The sequence below is a fragment of the Equus quagga genome, chromosome 22 (genome assembly GCF_021613505.1).
Source record: "Equus quagga isolate Etosha38 chromosome 22, UCLA_HA_Equagga_1.0, whole genome shotgun sequence".
NCBI lineage: Eukaryota > Metazoa > Chordata > Mammalia > Perissodactyla > Equidae > Equus > Equus quagga.
The window spans coordinates 31,417,198-31,440,438 of NC_060288.1; the positions used below are offsets into that span (position 1 = coordinate 31,417,198).

At 36.3% G+C, this 23,241-nt stretch overlaps 1 protein-coding gene across 3 annotated transcripts in view; it reads left to right on the forward strand.

Annotated features, from left to right (window-relative positions):
* GPM6A (glycoprotein M6A) overlaps positions 1-23,241 on the forward strand; it is a 311,513-nt gene that overhangs the window by 285,758 nt on the left and 2,514 nt on the right. For all 3 annotated transcript variants that reach the window (XM_046648751.1, XM_046648752.1, XM_046648750.1), the window contains 3 exons: positions 9,148-9,301; positions 16,212-16,288; positions 16,834-16,899. In XM_046648751.1, the coding sequence (XP_046504707.1) occupies positions 9,148-9,301; positions 16,212-16,288; positions 16,834-16,899 (297 nt within the window). The remainder of the gene's footprint in view (positions 1-9,147; positions 9,302-16,211; positions 16,289-16,833; positions 16,900-23,241) is intronic.

Genomic DNA, 23,241 nt, shown 5'->3' on the forward strand with positions numbered 1-23,241 from the left:
ATGTGAAAAGGAACAGGACAGTGTCCCTGACCCTGGGGAGCCCCTAGTCTAGCTGGAATAGTCAAGAGACTTGTACACAAGCACCTTCATGCTGAGCATATTGATGAACATGGGTAATTTATGGTGTTTGCATGGAAAGAAGGAGATTAAAGTCTGTGATAGAGAGGCAGTGTTTACCAGTATATACCCAAGGTGTCTTACAGTGAGTGCATGTTGTGGACACACAGAAAATTTTAATTATTAATGAGTTAATGAGTAAAAGGGCTCTTGGTGTGGGGTTTGGAGGACAGTGAGAAGTTCTTTGAGTAACCTGGAGGGTGTGAATTAAAATGAAATGCTTAGAATACTGTTATCCAGATGTTAGATCAGCCAGGTGCAATGTCCTGATGGATCATGTATTACATTCTGTTTGAATTTGATTTGTTGAATGAATGAGACCAATACAAGGTAATAAAGAAGAAAGCATTACAGTTAGTATATTTTTAAGTAGATTTTATATTTTAGAGCAGTTTTTGGTTCACAGTAAAACTGAGCGGAAAGTACAGAGAAGTCCTATATACCACATGCCCGGACACAGGTATATCCTCCCTCGTTATCAAAATCCTCCATCAGTACAATCAATGAACCTACACTGACACATCATGATCACCCAAAGTCCATAGTTTACTTTAGGGCTCACTCTGGGTGTTGTTCATTCTGTGGATTTGGACAAATGTGTAATGACATGTCTCCAACATTATGGTACCATACAGAGTACTTGCACTGCCATAACAATCTCCTATATTCCACCTGTTCATCCTTCTCTCTCCCCACCCCTGGCAAACACTGATTCTTTTACTGTCTTAGTTGATGTCACAGTTTCGTCTTTTCTGGAATATCATAAGTTAGTGTCATACATTATGTAGCCTTTTCAGATTGGCTTCTTTCACTTAGTAATATGCATTTTTAAGCTTCCCTGCTTTTCCTGTCTTAGCTCATTTCTTTTTGGTGCTGAATAATACTTCATTGTCTGGATACACCACAGTTTATCCATTCCCCTGGTGAAGGACATCTAGGCTGCTTCCACGTTTTGGCAATTATGAATAAAGCTACTAGAAATATAGCAAATAGTTTGTTTAAACAATTTTCCAAACACTACTTGTGCTTAGGTGGTTTTGAGTCATAATGAAGATGATGATAATGATTTCATATTTTCGAGTAATTTACGTAATAAGTAATTTTTTTCTGCACTAAACTTTACTATATTTTCCAGAGCCTACTGAGTTCGATATTGTTAATGGTGTCCCATTTTGCATTTGTGGTGAGAGTCTATTCAGGTGCTCACTTCCTTTATTTTGACTTGATATTTTCACATGTTAGAGTTGTGGTTCTCAGCCAGGAGCTATTTTCCCTCCAGGGGACATTGAAAAATTTTGATTGCACAACTGGCATCTAGTGAGTAGAAGCAAAGGATGTTGGTCAACACACTGCGGTGCACAGGACATTCTCCATAACAAAGACTTTTCTGGCCCCAAATTTCAATAGTGCTGAATTTGAGAAATCCTGATTTAGAAATTTGGTTCATGTCCAGTACCTCACTTGTCTGTGCATTTGGCTGCTTTGTTGACAGTGGCATGAAGTTCTGGCAAACCATCTCAATTGCATTTTTTTCTCTCTTTTTTTTTTTTTTTGAGGAAGATTATCGCGGAGCTAACCACTGCCAGTCCTCCTCTTTTTTTTTTTTTCTGAGGAAGCCTGGCCCTGAGCTAACATCCATGCCCATCTTCCTCTAGTTTATACGTGGGACGCCCACCACAGCATGGCTTACCAAGCGGTGCCATGTCTGCACCCAGGATCTGAACCGGCGAACCCCGGGCCGCCGAGAAGCGGAAGGTACGAACGTAACCCCTGCGCCACCAGGCCGCCCCCCCATCAATTTTTTTTTTTTTTTTTTACTTCAAGTGCAGTACCCTGAGGAACCTAAGGATGAACATCAAAGAAAACTTCACATCAAATGTACTCATGAGAGCTTTACTGATGCCACTAGAGCGGTAGCTCTTAACACGGGGTGTCCATTCAAATCACCTGCAGAGATTTTTTACATACCAGATATAATTGGTATGGGCAAGTCCCGGGCATCTCTTTCTTTCTCACCATTGCCAGATGACCCTAATGCAGGGCCATGGTTGAAAACGACTGTGAGAGGCTGTGCTCCCACAGCTAACATCTACCCTGGTGAGCCTTCTTGACCACAGGATCCCTAAGCTCTGCGCTAATTCTGCCTTTGATAAAATCTAAAGCTCTTTCCTTTTGTTGTTCAAGTGGAAACACGATTGCATTGATACTCCTTAAATGCATTCCAAACGGGAAAACATCATTTAAAAATGTATTATTGTGAAATGATGGGGCTCTGAGTTAAGATTTAGTGAACTCTTTTTATATCTTGTGCCTTGAAACTGTTAATGGGGGACCTCATAGACAACGATCCGAGGAGAACCTGATAGTATGTTTTTGGTTACAAAGAGACTATCAATAGATCCATTTTGTTCATTCCACTGAAGTTTAGGTCTGCCTTATACCTGAATCTGTCCGTTGTATCATAACATTCCATTCAATATGTGGCATATTTTTTCAGCATTTAGGCCGTTCAGCGATTCGGAGACTTGTGGAGTCAGAGTCAGCTGGCTCCTTTTCATCAATGCTGCCGATTTCTAAGGCGTTATTTTTACCTCGATGGGTGTGCATCTGCTAAAGTTCCACAGAAAGTCTGTAGCTCAACAAAGTGTGATTTTCTTAGACATCAAGTCTAAGTTTATGAGTTCAGATGAAAAACCAATTACCTTTTGCAAGTCATTTTCAAGTTAAATAGACAGTAATCTCAATGGCTACAGGATCAATCATCAATTTTTGGCTTCTTCCAAAGATTATGAAAAGCTTGCCTCTTGCATATCTGTGTTTCAACCTCCCTACTAAATTTATAACAATGATTACAATATCCAGGTTGAGATCAAAACAATAATGGCATGCTTTTTTCCAATTGCAAGGCACTAAGAAATAATTTATACCAATTTTGTTGAATTTAATACTAACACATAGTAGGCTCTCAACAAGTGTGCTTTGAGTGAAAATTAAAACAAAAGAAGAGATATGATAACAGGAGATGCTTATTGTGACAGTCAATTTGCAGGTTCTGCTGAAATGGTACTCAAATAATAATGTGATAATGAGATGTGCTAGATATTAATTATGAATCTGGCACCCAATCCCTGTGATTTTGTGGTGGTTTTTACTATCCAAGATCAATGAGTTAATTAGTCTAAACCAAACCAAGGAAATTTTACAGAATTGTTTTTCTTCATGAATTAGGAGGAAACGGTGAGCATTTTAATATGTGTAAGTGATACATTAAACAACGGCTAAAATAAGAAAAGCCAATGAGGCCACTTTATATATCTAACTTCCACAAAATCCGTCCCCTCCTCCTTTCTATAAACAGGGCCAGAGCTACTGAAAATTAAAATTCAGCGTTGTTCAGGCAATGAACGTGAATTGCAACATAAATGGATTATTTCTGTCCATAACTAACCTTTAGAAATACAAAATAATTAATTTTTTGCTAACTCAAACAACCTCCTGTGTTTGGGTTTATTTTCAAAGTAAGATTTATTGTGGACCATGTTTGCTGTTAAGTGATTTCACATATTAGCTTCTTGTGTGTTTACATCAGAGCCTGTGGGAGAGGTATGCTAATTTCCAGGTCACTCTGAGAGGTTAAATGATGTACCCAGCTCACACAACTAGTGAGCCAGTCCTCTGACTTCAAGTCCAGAATTACTTTTATTTCTTCTGGTTTTTATTTGTTTGTTCTCACTATACTCCCCAAACAGATATTGTGGAGTTTAATTTCAGAAAGTGTTTCATCTAAAAATAAATGTTAATAAAAGACACAAAAAAAGATTTTCAAAATCAGAAGAAATTTTCAAATCCTTAGAGATTGGTGTAATAAGAATAAGAGTAGCTTATTTATTTATTTAATGCTTAGATGACAAAATAAATATCTGCCATATTACTAACAATGGAAAACTAGAAATAGACGTAATTGTGAGATGTTATATAGAGTTTTTTAAGATTACACTTGATGAATTTGAATAATTTTTCAATCTTAAGAATTATCAGATTCTAAGATAAAACATAAAATAGGAAGATAGAATTGTGTTTTTAGCTGCTTAATTTGAGTACTTTGGTGAATGTGATTTGGTACTCCCTGAAACATAGCTAGTTTGCACTCAAAATTCAAACGTAAAGTCTTTTGTATCTTTCTTAGAACAAAACTTACGCATTAGTAGAAATGAAAATCTTTTCTCACAGTAAAGATTCAGCTTTATTAAGTGGCTGTAATACTAGAACTTCCAGAGGAAAGCAAATCTGAGTCAGTCCTGTGGTTTCAGAGGTCAAACCTTTCATTGCCGTATATAGGAGCAGCGGCAACACAGTTCAAAGTGTTCCAAGCCTCTTTGAATCTAAACCTATTGAATCGGAAGTTCCATTCTACAGTGAACAGCACCTTCAAAAGAAGCTTTTGAAAAGTCCCCTGGGACGGAAAGAAAAACAAGATAGAGAGGATGTAGGAAAAGCATGCTGATTATTCTCCCGTGGACCATTGAGTCACTCAGCCCTCCAAAGTAACGTGCTGCAAGCTGCCGTATCACGTTCATTGTTCTTGAGATGATAGATTAGCCTTGAGACTTACAGTTGCAAGTAATTAAAATGTTAATAAATAGGGCGTTTTCCTCAAAAGAATTCTGTTAACTGGATTTTTTCAGTTTCGGGGTGGTTTCTAAATTTTCTAGAGCCTTTCTCCCTGAGTGAGAGCTCTCTTTGAGTAACTTCCCCAGAATCCGGAACTTCTCATTCTTTTTATTTTCTCCAAACATGAAATGAAATCTCATTCTCTTATTCTGTATAATCCTATCCTTCAGGCAAAACATATATTTTGGTGGTAGTAGCAATCCCAATAATACCATCTAGAATAAAAATAGCTAATATTCTGTCTGTGCTGCTTCTGTGTCAGGCTCTGTGCTAACTGCTTTTCATGTATCATCTCCTTCCAGCCTCTCTACAATCATGTGAGATCAATTTAGGATGTATTCTCATTTTACTCAGGCAGATACAGAAGCATAAAGAGCAGCCTAGGCTCAATCCAGCTCAAAAGCCTATGCCTCTAATCAATATGCTATAAGGCTCCCTTTATTGCTAAATAAATGTGCCATTTAGGTTAGGGAAACAGTAAGTGAGTGGCATGTCAGGGCTTGATCAATCATCAATCGATCAATCTCTACCCCCTTACAGATGGAATCCAGTGGCAACGAATGGAAAATGACTTGCATCGTATCATGCAGATTAGTAATGTTAGGAGTGAATGGGTAATGATCTTTGCAGGATGCTTAGCAATACTTTGAGGCTGAGCAGACGTTTCTCACCTGGATTGGGTGCATCAGGCCATGAGAAACGAGGAATCCTGAGCCGGCAGCCACGCTACCCAGTGAACTTCATCAGTTGATTTGCCTCATTCCACATTCCAGAAAGAAGAAAGAAGAAAGACCACCCAAGAAATATTTTCCTTTCTCTCTGGTAGAGTCGAACAAAATGTTTACCATAGACAATCAAGTATGTTTCAAGACCAGATGTTGTCTAGATTTCCGCAGGGAATATTTTTATTCTTTTGACGAGTAAAATAAGGACAAAGTGTTTACTGCTTTCTGTGACTGCAATCTTACCGTTTACTGTTGCATATATTAGGCCCTCATCAAGTATGTGTTGAGCAAGATGAAATAATTCTAAAAGTGATATAAACTTTAATAATTCTATTAAAATAATAAGTAGCCATTGAAGGATATTTACTCCAGTTCCTTGACTGATTTAAGTAACTTAATACTCAACAAGTTTTATTTGCTATTATTTTTAAACCAGGCTTTGTTTCATCTTGGGTGTAAAAGGTGTAAATATGTCTGCTAAGTCATAGTTTAATGTCATTGTTAGGAAAGATGCTGGCTTATTAAACTCTCCAGCCACTAGAATTTCATAGTAGAACCTAACAGTAGGTGAGATTTGAGAGAAGTTAATGTTATTAGAAAGCGTGTGTTTAATTATGTCCTGGGTTTCTGAGGTACTGTGACATTTGGCAATTTATAGGAGACAGATTTGTTCTTAGGTCTCATTGGCTTTGTCTTGGCTCTTTTCATATTTGTTATGTAAATTCCCCACTATCCTTAATCCCAATAATCTCTCTCTGTGTTAATCACAATATGACTTTAATATATGTGTATAAGCTCTAACATGATATTAACACCAAGGGACATTTTTCAAAAGTATATATTCTGAGAGTTGTTAAATAAGTTTCACTTATTTGAGATTGCGCCAAAATCATGGAATAAAGTCTTGCTATAACTCGTCGCCAAAGGAATTAATAGAGTTGAATGAGAGATTTAGTTTCATTCAGTGTATTTATTTTATGTTGCATTGTCATTTTGAAAATGTGACTACCTGAGGTGTTAAAGTTAAGCCAGAATACACTACTGCTTCTCTTCCAAAGTCTTCTGGAAGTTTGCCTCTGAAACTCAGAAGGGGGCCAAATATCTATAGAAACCTAGCTTTTGGGGAGTAAGGGCTACATTTCAGACATTTTTAAATATAATCCTGTTGCTATGTTACTTAATACAAAGATTAAAAGATTAAGTATAATTTATATTTAATTTAAATTAAATTTGTTTTTAATTAAAATGATATTGAACTTAATCTATATTATATAAATTAAATAACAGATTAAAATATAATTTCACATTTATAATTATGTTCACATATGCTGTTCATCCTGTGTTCTGAGTCTGATTATATAAATATAACACAATCATCAGGAATTATTTCAGAAGATGAACAAACTCATACTATAGGGTGCTTGAACTCACCATACACAATATATACAGATACGAAGGAAGGAGGGGTAAAATTTGGGGTGGATCTCTTTCAGGATGTGACTTCAGATCCATTGGCACATGCAGAAATGCACGTACACACGGAACACATCTCTTTCCAACTTCCAATTTTGTTTTGAAGAAATAGTTAAGGGAGATTGAGTTGGAAGAGAATAAGGGAAGTAAAATTATATTCCTTTTGGGGACATGTGCAAAACATAAATCATAAAAACCAAACCCTGACGATTGAAAGAGCATATTGCTGTGTGGGTTACCCAGGAAGATGTCCCACATGTTCTGATGAGTATGAAGTCCACAAAGCTGGACATTCCTTGCACGCAGGAAACTGAATTCTCCACCTCTGTGTCACCAGGGCATAGGGCAGTAACTAACACTAGGCACAGTATTTGTGGATGGAAGGAATGAATAAATGAATGAATGACTCAGTCACTGAAAAATGGATAAGAATGTAGTTGTACAAATTCTCTCCTGGCTTTTGTCTTCCTTGATGTTTTCTGTATTTTGCTGGCAGGTAACTTGCTAATCATAAGGTCAGGTACATGAGTGACAGCAGAGAAAGCTATACTGTTACTCCCTGATACAGGATTCAGATGAGGAAAACCAGATGTAGATACTGTGCCAGAAGAATTGTTATAGTAGTGATTTTCTTATTTGGCTACTTTTCAGAGAGAATCTAGATTTTAATCTCTGTTACCTGAGTATGATTAATTAATATTATATGACAGAATAATACGGCAACTCCTATGGGGCTATCTGCTCTCATTCTCTTTTTCTGGTTGGTGTTTACCTACATGGACACTTCATATAATGAATTACTCCTATGATCATGAGAAATATGCTGATAAATCCAGTGACACATAACTTGCATTAGGAAATACAATCACTTTGTATCAACGTATGGATTCAAGTCTTCATTTAAACCTCAGGGCATTGTGACTTACACTTGTTCTTTTTTAGCTACATCTGGATACAGTTGTTAATAGAAGTGTTAGCTGAGACACTTAAGCATGTATATTTACGTAGATAATTTTATATGTAGATAATATGGATTAATTAATTGATAAGCAATTTGAATCAACATTATTACATTTCTCCATCTTTTGTCAGCTATTCATCCATCTACCAATATATATACATCCGTCTTTTTATCTAGCACCTTAGCAATTCTTGAACTAAAAATCCATTTAACCTATGCTGAAACTCAGGCTCTTATTCAACTATATCTAGGATACGCAAACAAGCTTTCACTACATTTTATAAATATTAAAAATATTTCTAGGGGCTGGCCGGGTGGCGCAGCAGTTAAGTGCACACATTCCGCTTTGGTGGCCCCAGGTTCGCCGGTTTGGTTTCTGGGTGCAGACATGGCACCGCTTGGCAAGCCATGCTGTGGTAGGCGTCCCACATATAAAGTAGAGAAAGATGGGCATGGATGTTAGCTCAGGGCCAGTCTTCCTCAGCAAAAAGAGGAGGATTGGCAGTAGATGTTAGCTCAGGGCTAATCTTCCTCAAAAAAAAAAAAAAAATTCTGAAATCAACAAAGAAAAAACTTTATTTTCAATCTTAAAACCATATTTACTGTTTCTGTAGCAAAAGTAAAATTAACATGCATGAAAGAAGACTTAGATTTAAATATTACAAAAATCATCAAAAAGGAGGAGTGAAAGTACACCCTAACATCATTATATACTAAAATGACTTGAGAGTCACTATATTTATAACATTACATGTATACATGATCAAGTAGCTTAAATATTTATAGTATGAAATGATTCCCATTTAGTTGTAATATAAATATACTGACACAGTTTTAACTCATTTTGCAGAATCCCCTCATAAATATCCAAGTTAATGTTTTCTAAAGTTTAAAAAATGTGTGGTGAGATTTTTAAGATAAATACATGAATGAAACAGGCATTAAGATGCAGACGGGTTATTTCTTCCTTTGTACATCAGAACCTCTGCCATGATGATATTTTGCAGCAAGTTTATCCGCATAGCCCCTTATGGTCACCGTCTCTCCGCTTCCCATGCTACAGTTCCTACCAGTTTTGTCGTGATGATCTATGTCTTATAACGCTTAAAACTTTCAATAATGAGCTTTGTAGATTCAACACAAAATTCCTCTTTTCCAGTAGGTTATGTGTTTTCTCTCTCAACTTTTTCTCGGTTGCAGTTTATCATGCTGACGTACCTTTTCATGTTGGCCTGGCTGGGAGTCACGGCCTTCACCTCCCTGCCAGTGTACATGTACTTCAATCTGTGGACCATCTGTCGAAACACCACCTTAGTGGAGGGAGCCAACCTCTGCTTGGACCTTCGTCAGTTCGGTAGGTGGAGCTCTAACTGTAAAACAACGCCTCATATTGTTGCACCCCAATAACTGCCTCTGAAATATTGTAACTCACTTTGAACCGTCATTATTTCTTCTACCGAAGACATAAACGTACCAGAGTTTTCCCTTTCAGGACATGCTTTTAAAGCTGAAATAGTAATTCAAGGGTGAGTGGAAGCTGCTTGCACGACATGAACATGCAAACACGTCCTTGAACAGGCTGTCAGGTTGTACTTTCTGATACTGGCAGCTTGCAACAGTGATTTCCCTCTCCTGATTCTTCTGCACTTTTCCAGATTCAGTGTGACGTTTGTATCCTATTTTCACTCGCCTGTAATAAACTACACAAATTGTGAAGTCTGGTACGGCGGTCACCTGAGAAATAGGTACTTCATTGTCTTCTGAAGTAGGGCAAAGAAACTTAACATTTAATATAAATAATAACAAAATCAAAGATTGTATATTAAATAAGTAGTCTTCTGGTTATTTTTATTTAGGGCTGCAACCTCATGTAATAATAATAGTTTCTGATTTGTCTATGGGCTTATGATGTATAGACCCCATTCTAAATGGTTTGTATATGTTGACTTAATTCTCACAACAATTCTATATAGTGGACCCTGTTATTATCTCCTTTATAAATGATAAATCGGAGGCACAAAGAAGTTAAATGACTTGCCAAAGGTTACACAGCTGGTAAGTTACAGAGCCAGGATTCAAACCCAGGCGGTCCGGCTTCAGAGTCTGTGTTCTTCATGACAAATCAGCTGCCTCTCCCGTGGAAACAAGTACTGAACTGCAAGAGCACAAAGGAGGACGGGCCAACCTGGTGGCGCAGCGGTTAAGTTTGCACGATCCGCTTTGGCAGACCAGGGTTCACCGGTTCGGATCCTGGGTGTGGACATGGCACTGCTTGGCAAGCCATGCTGTGGTAGGCGTCCCACATATAAAGTAGAGGAAGATGGGCACGCATGTTAGCTTAGGGCCAGTCTTCCCCAGCAAAAAGAGGAGGATTGGCAGCAGTTAGCTCAGGGCTAATCTTCTTCTTCAAAAAAAATAAATAAATAAGAGTGCAAAGGAGGAGTCTCATGTCACTAACCCATTTGGAATTCTCTTCCACCATTTGTAAAAACATGGGAGCTACAGAATTTATAAAAGATATTCAAATCCACATATTCACACGGATTTTTTTTTTCACAGTATAGGAATTAAAGTCTAACCTATTAACATCTGGGAACACTCTGAATGTTTTTCTCTAATGAGATTTCCCATTCTTGGGGAAAGCAGGAAACATTTCACCAGATGGTATCTGCAGGTCCTGCCCTCTGTGGGTAAATGACAGATAGGTTGTAGGTACCAGAACTTGTAGAAGGTACTATAACTATTCTAATGTCTACTAGCTGTGTGTTCCAAAACTGTGGCCCACCCACCATCCTGTCAGACAGAGTCCTCAGGCCCCTTTGTCTGATCCAAATGAAAAGCAGGATGGTCTGCTCTGTGGATGAAATTCTTGGCAAGAAGACAATAGAGGGAGTATGGAAGCTCTTCCAGTGGGGAGGTTTTAACCTTGGAACCGTGTCCCATATAAACACAGGAAAAGGAAACCTCAGCAATGCTGCCTGAGGTCACCGGAGAACAGCTGCCTGGACAACCGTGCCTCTGACTTCAGTCCCTCCCCCTCACTGTCTTCCTTTAATTCTGCTGATCCAAACAATTAAAATTGGAGAAGACGTGACTGGTGTCTCAGAGAGGGTTGCCAGGTAAAATACAGGACACCCAGTTAAGTTTGAATTTCAGACAAACAAGCAGTATTTTGTTTTAGGACAATATGTCCTAAATATTGAATGGGACATCCTTACAGTAGGCGTAAAGCATGAGTATGATTAAAGCTTCTCTTTGAACCTTAGCACTGGTTACAACATAGTTCATAAGATTTACTCAAATTTAACTTTTCTCTATAACATATAAGAGAAGGCACTTTTCAGATGTCGCGTACCCTTTTACATCAGCTATAAAGATTTTCTGTTTGCCTTTAATGCAGAATCTACCACCTGGATAGCATTTATTTTCCCTCAAGATAATATGTCCTTAATAAGAATCCTGAATATAGATATGCAATCATGTTATTATCAAGGGGCACCAGAATAGAAAAGAACCACTCCCCCAAATTTGGATTAGGATCAGTACAGACATTTACTAATTTCATCAAAAAAGTAATTAAGTAGGTAAGAACGTACCATAAAGCAGTTTCCCCTATGTTGCAAAGTTGTCTTATTTGCATCTGGATAATATCTTTTCTCTTAGAAGACCAAGGTGTTTAAACTACATGATGGGAACTGTCACCATGCAATAGCTGTTATGCCTGCTTCATCTCCACTCTGCATCTCACTACTCATCGCCCTGCTGGTGATACACATGTACATTTCTAACAGATCTCATGGGAAGCAGAGACAGCACTTCACACAGTTGAGGAATTTAAGGATGGTTTATTTTGTTAGGGTTGGCTGTATTTCAAAATGAGTCATGAAATAATTTTACTTGCCATTTCAATTTGTTAATGCTTTTATAATTATTTCTGTCATCCTTCAATTCTATGTACAGTGATTTAACGACATTGAATGCATTAGGAATTTATCCTAGGAATCTGTTTCACAAAATGTGAAAATTGGTCCCCATAATATCTAGATCCAGGATTTAGAACTGTGCTATGTTAAAACCTGGAGATCTGCTGACACTATCTAAGGGCCAAAGTGGTCCAAAGTAGGTGGGGCTCTTCTTAGCCAACCCTACCTCTTGTCCAGCCCGTCCACCCATTTTAGCAGGAGAAATTTGCTTTCATCTGATTTCCATAAAGCTATTCTCAGTAGGATTTCATTTCACTTCCTTATTTTTCCAACAAATACTTATTGAGCTCCTATTATGTGTAACCACTGCTTAATTTTGAAGGGGGAAAAAAGTCTCCATGACAAAAAAGTAAAATAAAACAAAGGTTGAAAAACACTCAGATCATGGACCTGACCCATCCTGCTTTTTCTAGAGAAGGCAACTGTGACCTAGGAATATTGCGTTCTTTGCACCAGATAGAACAGAGGACAAAACTGAAACTAGCAATAAACAGCACTTTTGACTTTAGTCCATTCTGTTCACAAGGACATTTTACATTAGTGTAGAAACTAGATACACGTACTGTTAATAGGACATCTTTTGTGCATTTAGCAATGTCTTTGCTAATTACTGAGCTATATTCATTTCTGCTAAATAATTCAAGACATTATTTGGTAAAATCTTGGCTATATTTTCTTGTCTAGGCTATTCCTCTGGGTGGGTTTTCCTATGTTAGGTTACATGTCAAAGGGGAATTAGTTACAGATGAAATTAAGATTACTAATCAACTGGTCTAGAGATAGGGTGATTACTCTGGATGATCCCAGTGGACCCAGTCTAATCACAAGTGTCCCTAAAAGTGGAAGAGGCAGAAGAAAAGAGTCAGAGGGAGATGGACTACAGACAAAAGAGAGAGATGCAGTGCCGCTGGCTTTGAAGACTGAGCAAAGGAGCCGAGAGCCAAGGAACGTGGTAACATATAGAAGCTGCAAAAGGATACTCCAGGTGCTCTATCATCTTTAAAACTAGTCTTGTACATGATCAATTATTTGAAAATTCGGCATTTATATTTCCTATAGGGAGTTAATTTCCTGTTACACTATAACGGATCATGATATTCATTCATTCTGTTTACCTCCAACTCTGCCTTTCAATTTCCTTGATGAGAATTTACACCTTGAGCAGTGTTTCTTTAACTCTCCGGAAACCACCCAGAGGTCTTTATTGCCTTAGAGATGAAACTGTCTACACAGCCTATGCATAATTTTCCCTGAAGTTGTTCATATTTCAGGCACACCCACTTCTTACAAAGCCAGAAATATATTGCTTCTGTTTAGCCAGCTTAAACGATATTAAAAAAAACTTGCGACTTGTGAAAAAGCTTGTGATTGTAACTCTAACGTATCAAATCCTGCTCTTCTCTCCCTACTCTCCTTGCAGTGTGTTCTTGCTGCTTCTCTTATACAATCTTAATTTGTTCCTTGCTTTTAAGAAACTGGAAATGTCATTCTGTGTATTTTAGCTAAAAACTTTTCTAGATGTAGTAAATAAAATATATAAATGTACTAAATATTTCGAAAAATGGGTAAATTTGAATAATTTACTTAATTTTGGGTTAGGTCAATTTGGCCACTCATGGAAAGATACACATGAATCAAAATAATCAAGTTTTCAGGTTTGTACTGCATCACATCTTATATACACATGCTCATTTTCATAGTTTCATACTATACAAATGTTGATTTAAAAACTGCAATTAATTTGAAATATATATATGGTACTTATATCACAAGAATATATGTATGGTACTTATATCACAAGAACTATATTTTATATACATATAATATACATTATATGCAATACAAATGTACTGGCTGCTGGGTGGGAGGGTTGGGTTACAATATTTAAAAGAGTGATGGAGGAAGGCTTCACAGAATAGTTGTCATTTGAAGGAAATGAGGGACTTGGAAATATTCTTAGCAGAGGGAATGTTCAGTGCAAACTTACTAAGACAATACCATGCCTGGTATCCACAACAAAAAATAGAGAGACCAGTGTGACTGAAATAGAATAAGAAGGTAGGGAGAATAGTCTGAGATGAAATCTGAGAGTTCGTGGAACATAGAATCATGATGAGTACATTACAAGACATTATCAGTTTAGGGGCTCTTATTCTGAGGGAAATAGAGAATATTTGCAGAAGAGAAGCGAGGTCTCACTTTTGTTGTGGAAAGATCACTCTGGCTGCTTTATGGAGAATAGACTGCAGCAAGAGAAGCAGCGGGCATGTCAGTTACACTCTTGTAGTAATCCCAGTGTGAGATATTGTGGCTCGGACCAGGATAGTAGCAAGAGAGGGGGGATTCTGGAAGTATTTTGAAGATAGGAGCAGCAGCATATCCTGATAGATTGTATGTGGGGTTTGAGAGAGAAAGAGGATTCAAAGAGAAATTTATTTTTTGACTGAGCAACTGGGAAGATTGATTTGTAATCAACCGAGATGGAAAAGCCTCAGAGAAGAGCTTGCTTGGGTGTAGGGCACGTAAGGGAGAAGATCAGAAGTTCAATTATGGAGATGTTGATTTTTGGATGCTTATTAGAAATCTAAATAGAGTTGTCAAGTAAGAAATTGGATATAAGTATCTTGATTTCAGGAGTGAGGTAGGAATGGGGCTGGCTATATAGATTTAAGAGCCGTTGGTAATATTTAAAATGTAAAGCTCTGAGACTCAATGAGATCATCAAGGAAGAAAGAGGACCAAACTCTGGGAGCTCCAATGAGAGAGGTCCTGGGGAGGAGGAGGAGCCAGACAAAAATATTGAAAAGGAGAAGCCAGCGAGAATAGAAAGACAAAAACAGGAGACTACAGATTTTGGAAACCAAATGAAGAGAGCATGAAGGAAGAGAAAGCCATCAACTGCCTCCAAAACTGCTGAATGGCAAGTAAAAGGAAAAGTGAGAAGTCATCTCTAGTTTTAATGATGTGGAGGTCATTGGTGATCTTTCTAAGAAAACTTCCTTGGAGGGTTGGGGTGAAATCTGACTGGCAAGTGTTTAAGTGGAAATAAAATGAAAGGAATTGCAAGCAGTGAGAATAAGCAATGCTTTCTAGGAGTTTTGCTGCAATGAGAATGAAGAAATGGGTAAGGAAGTGTATGTACAGCTTAGGGATTCCACATGAACGAAGTCTAATAGATCGGAATGGAGAAAGATGGCCTTTACTAGGAAGCTTTCTCAATAATGATGGTTTATTAGACAAATCTTATGGGGGTTCTTTTTCCCCCTCTTAGCGCCATCTTGGCAGGAAGGACAGGTCTCAGAGAAGGATTTCTGCATTTGATGTCCTGCAAGGAGATCATTTTTTGACTGAAATAATCGCACAAACTATTGGCAAAGCAGACTGTCAGCAGCTCCATAGATATGGAGAGCTGGTGGTGTATCTCAAAGCTCAGAATGTGTGAATGCGTACGCACAAATTAAAACTAAATAAAGAGCAGCAGGTGCTCAAAGCCTAAGTATTAGTTTGCCCAGAACTTGCGATTTCTTTTCTTTCATGTATATATGTGTTTAACACTTCAGTAGTTCTCAAGACAAAATTAAAGACCCCTTGTAGGATGAACTTGATCACTTCCCTTCTCTAAAATGAGCTCTGTGGCTGTGCGTCACCCACATGCTCGTTAAAAATGCAAACATTCATGGATTGTGATTTCACAGTTCTGCGTTGGAGTCCAGAAATGCATATTTGTGATAATCCCCAGGTGATTCGATGCAGTTGGTCCATAAACCAACTGGAGCAAGGGTAAATACGAGTCAAATTGGAGCTTTTTATTTCCCCTTACTAACAGCACTGTTTTCAATATTAGCAGAGAAAAATTACTCCTCTGGGCAATATGCTTTTATAGACTAACAGAAGCTTTGTACCAGCAGAATAAATTTAGATCCAGACTTCAGAACAGTCTGGGGCATAGTTATCAAAATAGTTGTGATGCCTACACCATTACAATAATGGGAAAAACCGATGAACTAGCTAATATTAAATCTGAAGATTCTAGTGGCTAGATTCAATTGAATTCAGATTGAAAATGTTTTAAATGGCTTGATGGCTAAATAGTTTTGATCTTCTATTTATAAATCTATTTATAATTATCATCTAGCAATTAAAGCTGAGGAAAAAATCTCTCCATTATAATATAACGTAAAATGGAACTTGCTTAGATTTTATCAGCAAAAGTTTCTTTTTCTCTCTCTGGGTTCTTGAAAACATTTGCAATGCTAAACTATAGTTTTCTCCATGTTGTAGGCATTGTGACAATTGGAGAGGAAAAGAAAATTTGCACTGTCTCTGAGAATTTCCTAAGGATGTGTGAATCCACTGAGGTGAGTGTTTTTACAGCCTTTAATTTTGTCAGAATTTTAGCTTCACGTTGTTATTGGAAAAACATATAATTAAATCTATGTTGAATTTTCCCCTTTTTCTTTCAGAGGCAATTTTACTTGTAGTGATGTTATGCAGGAGGACTAGAGAATAAATATGAAAGAGATGCTCTGCATATTTCAATAAAAATTATAATAAATATTTTAATTCTTTCTAGAAACTATCATTTTCTTGAAAATTGAAAAAATTATGAGGTTATATTTATAATGAGATAACATAGCCTTATACTGTTATAATGGTACTGAAAACCATCATTATTAATGATCTCATCTTTATAATGAAATTATATTAAAATGATGCAGTTGCAAAGATTGAAATAATTTGCAGGAGAAAAGATATTGTAATAATGTTTGAGGAAGTGGTTTATCACAGGCTCCCTTCTGGTAAAGATGTACAAAGTTCTTATTCATGAGACAGCAGCAGCCCTGATCCCTTTTCTGCTTGTAACCTTGACACATGTTTTGGTTCTCTGTGGTTTCCTTTGCAGCTGAACATGACCTTCCACTTGTTTATTGTGGCACTTGCTGGAGCTGGGGCAGCAGTGATTGCTATGGTAAGACCTCAAAGCTCTAAGGCTTGGTTTTTCAATTTGAATTACAAAGCTATTTGCTTGTAGAGATGATAATTTATCTCTAAGGCCTGCAGTCCATATGAATCATATTTATTTTAATATCAGTGAAAAAAGGCAGGAGGAACTATGGCCAAAGAAATAAGTGAAAACCAAAGCTTCACTCAAAGAAATACTGTGATTACAATAGAGATAGTATTTGGTAATCAGTTTAAGGATTAAAACACTCAATAATATTGGTAGCACTAACAAAAATAAGTAAATTCATTAGCATTTTACATATTACATTACTATTAACGTAAAAATATGCTTCTGTAGCATATACGTATGTATCAATGTGATATTCTAAGTAACCTAATCAATTCCTTAACTTACATTATCCTTTTCTCCTCTTTAAATAAGAATGTAAAAAAGCCATACTGAGTCACTTATGAAAAAAGAACTAATTTATTTTTCTTAACCTAAACCTCAGTAGTTTAATGTTGTGTCTTCTGTTATCTAACTTTCTTCAGAAATATTAAGAACAACTCTTTAAAGTCAAGCTTTTACCAAGTTTTCAGGACCTTCAATGTGCCAGATCCTGTCTGTGCCTTTGTAACTCACCATGAATTCCAGTTTGCTCACTGGAATGCCAAATATGAACAATGAGCAAATGCTCTGACCATCCGTAAAAGCTTATGCAGTCAAGGTCTTCAGCCCTTATTTTGACATCCTAGAATATAAGTAAAATAGAACTCTAGAAATTTCCCAGTAACTTCACAAATGTAATAGCTAATTCAATATGCAAAAATGATGAATTAACTTGGATTTATTTAATTCCATTCCTTATGATGTCAATATATTGTCTAATATGTTGGTGAAAGAAACACTTTTTAAAATATGAGTATTTTATCTCTCGTCAAAGACTAAATATAGGAATGATGAGACGATGCTAATGAGCCATTTCAGACCAGTTATTTTTAGTGACTTCATAAACACTTTTGTGTTGAGCTGATCTTTTTCATTAAAAATGATTTTTGAAAATGTCTAACAAAAACAACTGTCACTGCTAAAGTGAGTTTTCGGATAATTGGTTAATTTCATATCATGTTTATTGTTCAACATTTTAGATTTAGTATACAAACCTCTACATAGGAATTTTATTTCAGAATATGAGATGTTTAATAAGATCATGTTCTGATAAATTGAAGGGATTACAATAAAACTATAAGCAAAGGCATTATATTCTTAACCTAAAATCAATGCTACATTTTGCCCTGGGACAGCATCCACATGTTCTGGCAGTGATGTTACAAGCACTCGTGGCCCCTAGCCCCCAACCTGGCTATGAGATAAAAGGAATCTTATGTTCATTTCTGTTCACACACACATTCTCACGCGATGGATCATTTTTCAGGACACGTGAATGTTCAAGCAATATACACCCATGCATAAGAGGTCTATCAAAGTATTTTGTGGAAAGAGGTGTATAATAAAGCATTGCTTTGCATTTGCAGCATGTGTATGTGTGTGTAAAATTCTGTGTAAACACACGTGCCTTCAGGCATACATTAGTGAAAAATATCTGTCTAAATAAATAGTGTTATTTAAATGTCCCTAAAAGTACTTACTCTGGAATGAATCTATTATCAAAAGATTTTAAGGTAATAGAAACTTAGATGTTATGTATTTCTTAAGGAATCTGTGCTTTGCATAGATTTAGATATTAAGTTATAAATTCTTTTATTTCATACAGTGAGAGTTTAGAAGTATTTTTAAGTACTTAGCATCCTTTTGGATATCTAAATCTATGCAAAGTATAAATTCCTTAAGAAAGAAGTAACATCTAAACACTGCTTGACACTAGTATTTACAATGTATTAGCTCTGGTGATAGTTTAGATCTTAGGAGGCAGGGATAATGTAACTACTGTCACTGTTCCTGCTACTAATATTACTACCAACTTAGTATTGCTATTAGCTAATATTTCTTTAAAACTTACTCTGTTAAAAGCTCTATCAAATGTTTGATGTACATGAGCACATTCAATATTCATAGTATAGCAGCTGTCATTAATTTCATCACGATCTCGTTCAACCCTCACAATGTAGCTACCATCGTGGTTTCCGTATTATAGATGAGAAAATGGAGATGAATTCTACTCGACCAAAATATTTAAAACATCGATGTAATTTAAGGCAAGGATTATAAGAATTTGTACTAAAATTAACAAGTGCTCTACTCCATTCTTTTTTAGAGATGTTAGGAAGTTCTATATGCTGACAAAATGAGTCAGCTTGGCATGGCACCAGGTTCCAGCAATGGCTGCTCACCTGGTGAGGGATAGTAACAAGCCAGACATCTTGTGTGTCCCTAAGGCCCAATGAAATGTCCAAAGACCTACTGGGAAGCACCAGTTTCTGAACTAGAAGAACATTAAAATTCTTTTTGGTATTTCACTCACGCATATCTAATAATAATTTAGAGGTCATATTTTCTCAGACTTTAAAAGGAAACTTTTTCAACATCTAAAATACATTCATTCATGTGGCAAGTAATTTGAGTACCTGCTACTTGCCCAGCACTCTCCACAGCACTTGATGTTTTCACAGCAACAACAACAAAACGCTACATAAATTTGGCTATGTGTATAAGGCTTATTCACGCCGTATGTATACTGTGAGTAAGCTTTCACTACGAAAATGCCATGGAGGAGAAGAATATAACTCACAGCACCTGCTTGCATGTGGCTTACAGTTTCCACTAAACAAAATGCAAAATTTCAGAGGAAATAGAACATTCTGAAAATTCATCTTTTAAAGTTATTTTATCAAGGTCCTATTGGCTTATAACATTGTGTAAATTTCAGGTGTACATTATTATATATCAGTTTCTGCATAGACTATATCGTCTTTACAATCAGTAGTCTAGTTTTTATCCATCACCGTACACGTGGACCCCTTTATAGCTTCTGCCCTCCTCCCACCCCCTTTTCCTCTGGTAGCCACTAGTCTGTTCTCCTTTATATATGTGTTTGTTTGTTTATCTTCCACATTGTGTGAAACCGTATGATATTTGTCTTTATCTGCCTTTTTACACTTAGCATAATACCCTCAAGGTCTATCCATGTTGTTGCAAATGGCACGATTTTGTGATTTTTATGGCTGAGTAGTATTCCATTGCATATATATACCACATCTTCTTTATCCATTCATCCGTTGATGGGCTCTTAGGTTTCTTCCAAGCTTGGCTATTGTGAATAATGCTGCAATGAACGTAGGGGTGCATAAATCTCTTTGAATTGTTGATTTCAAAATCTTGGATAAATACCCAGTAGTAGAATAGCTGGATCATATGGTATTTCTATTTCTGATTTTTTGAGAAATCTCCATACTGTTTTCCACAGTGGCTGCACCAGTTTGCATTCCCACCAGCACTGTATGAAGGTTCCCTTTTCTCTACATCCTCTCCAATGCTTCTTATCTCTTGTCTTGTTAACTATGGCCATTTTGAAGGTTGTGAGGTAATATCTCATTGTAGTATTGAGTTGCATTCCCCTAACAATTAGTGATGTTGAACATCTTTTCATCTGCGTGTTGGCCATCTGTATATCTTCTTTGGAAAAATGTCTGTTCATATCCTTTGCCCATTTTTTGATCAGGTTGTTCATTTTTTTGTTGTTGAGTTGTATGAGTTCCTTATGAACTTTGGAAATTAACCCGTTGGTGGATATATGCTTTGCAAATATTTCCTCCCTGTTGTTGGGTTGTCTTTTCGTTTTGTTCATGGTTTACTTTGCTTTGCAGAAGTTTTTAGGTCTGATATAGTCCCATTTGTTTGTTTTTTCTTTTGTTTCCCTTGCTCAAGTAGACATGGTATTCAAAAAGGTACTACTAAGATTCATGTCAAAGAGTGTACTGCCTATATTTTCTTCTAGGAGTTTTATGGTTTCAGGTCTTACATTCAAGTCTTTAATCCATTTTGAGTTAATTTTTGTGTGTGGTCTAACATAATGGTCTACTTTCATTCTTTTGCATGTGGTTATCGTTTTCCAAACACCATTTATTGAAGAGACTTTCCTTTCTTCATTGTATGTTCTTGGCTCCTTTGTTGAAGATTAGCTGTCCATAGATGTGTGGTTTTATTTCTGGAGTCTCAATTCTGTTCTATTGATCTGTGTGCTTGTTTTTCTGTCAGTACCATGCTGTTTTGATTACTATAGCTTTTTGTAGTATATTTTGAATTCAGGGGTGTCATACCTCCAACTTTGTTCTTTTTTCTCAGGATTGTTTTGCCTGTTTGGGATCTTTTGTTGTCCCATATAAAATTAGTATTCTTTGTTCTATTTCTGCGAAGAATGTCGTTGAGATTCTGATTGGGATTGCATTGAATCTGTAGATTGCTTTAGGTAATACGGACATTTTAACTATGTTTCTTCTTCCAATCCAGGAGCATGGAATATCTTTCCATTTGTTTATGTGTTCTTCAGTTTCTTTCAATGTCTTACTTAGTTTTCAGTGTACAAGTCTTTCACCTCTTTGGTTAAATTTATTCCTAGGTATTCTATTGTTTTTTTGTGATTGTAAATGAGGTTGTGTTATTAACTTCTCTTTCTGCTAGTTCATTATTAGTGTATAGAAATACAACTCAATTTTGTATGTTGATTTTATTCCCTGCAACTTTACTGTATTCCTTGATTATTTCTAATAGTTTGTTGGTGGATTCTTTAGGATTTTTTATATATAGACTCATGTCATCCACAAATAGTGACAGCTTTACTCCTTCCTTTCCAATTTGGATTCCTTTTATTTCTTTTTCTTGGCTAATTGCTCTGGTCAACACTTCCAGCACTATGCTGAATAAGAGTGGTGAGAGTGGGCATCTTTGTCTTGTTCCTTTCTCAGAGGGACAGCTTTCAGTTTTTGCCCATTGAGTATGATGTTGGCTGTGGCTTTGTCATTTATGTCCTTTATTATGTTGGGGTACTTTCCTTCTATACCCCTTTTATTTAGAATTTTTATCATAAATCAATGCTGTATCTTGTCAAATGCTTTCTCTGCATCAATTAAGATGATCATGGGATTTTTATTCTTCATTTTCTTAATGTGGTGTCACATTGATTGATTTGTGGATGTTGAACCATGCCTGCATCCGTGGAACAAATCCCGCTTAATCACAGTGTATGATCCTTTTAATGTATTGTATTGTAATGTAATGTATTTTTTAATGTATTTGATTTACTAATATTTTGTTGAGCATTTTTACATCTACATTCACCAGCAGTATTGGCCTCTAATTTTCCTTTTTTGTATTGTCCTTGTCTGGTTTTGGCATCAGGGTAATGTTGGCCTTGTAAAATGAGTTAAGAAGTGTCCCACCTTCTTCAATTTTTTGGAATAGTTTGAGAAGGATCAGTATTAAATCTTTGAATGTTTGGTAGAATTCAACAAAGAAGCTATTTGGTCTGTACTTTTGTTGTGGGGGAGGTTTTTGATTACTGTTTCAATCTCTTTATGGGTGATTGGTCTATTCAGATTCTCTATTTCTTCTTGATTCAGTTTTGGGAGTTGTATGATCTAAGAATTTATGCATTTGTTCTAGGTTATCCAATTTGTTGGTGTGTAGCTTTTCATAGTATTCTCTTATAATCCTTTGTATTTCTGTGGAGTGCATTGTAATTTCTCTTTCATTAAAAATTCTAATTGGCATTCTTATTGATATGCTTCTTTTTCCTATATCGTTGTCTCGAAATTGTTTTGTTAATTTTTTTCTCCTGTTAACTACATTAATATACCACAATCATCACCATTTAGAATTGACTTTGCATTTTTTATGCCCATCTGTAGTTTTCTAGAAACAGCTTAGCTCCTGTCTTTCAATGTACTCTTGACTAATCAAAGTTTTAGTGTTCTATTTTACTAAATTATGGATAAGAATTTTGCCCACCCTTTAAAACTTAGAGAAGATAAATAACTGACTACTTAGTTTTTGTTTATTATTCATCTATAAAAATTCTACATTTGGAAAATCACTTTCTCTCTTCTATGGACCAAGAGGAAGGAAAAGAAAGAAAAATAGTTAAGTGATCTCATTATTACTTGAGTAACTTCATTACCCAAGACAAATCAAGAGCTTCCCTTCTGAACATGGCACTGTTCTGGCTGTTATGAATGTATATAAATATACAACATCCATATGACATGATACTTGCTCCCTTGTAATCTAAAGGCAACTGCAAAATTCATTGTGTGGAAAATTATTTTGATAATTAAATCCACAGGTTTATTTTATGTTTTCCACAATCCCTCTTTCTATTGCACAGTGGTCAACACATCCTTCCATTAATTC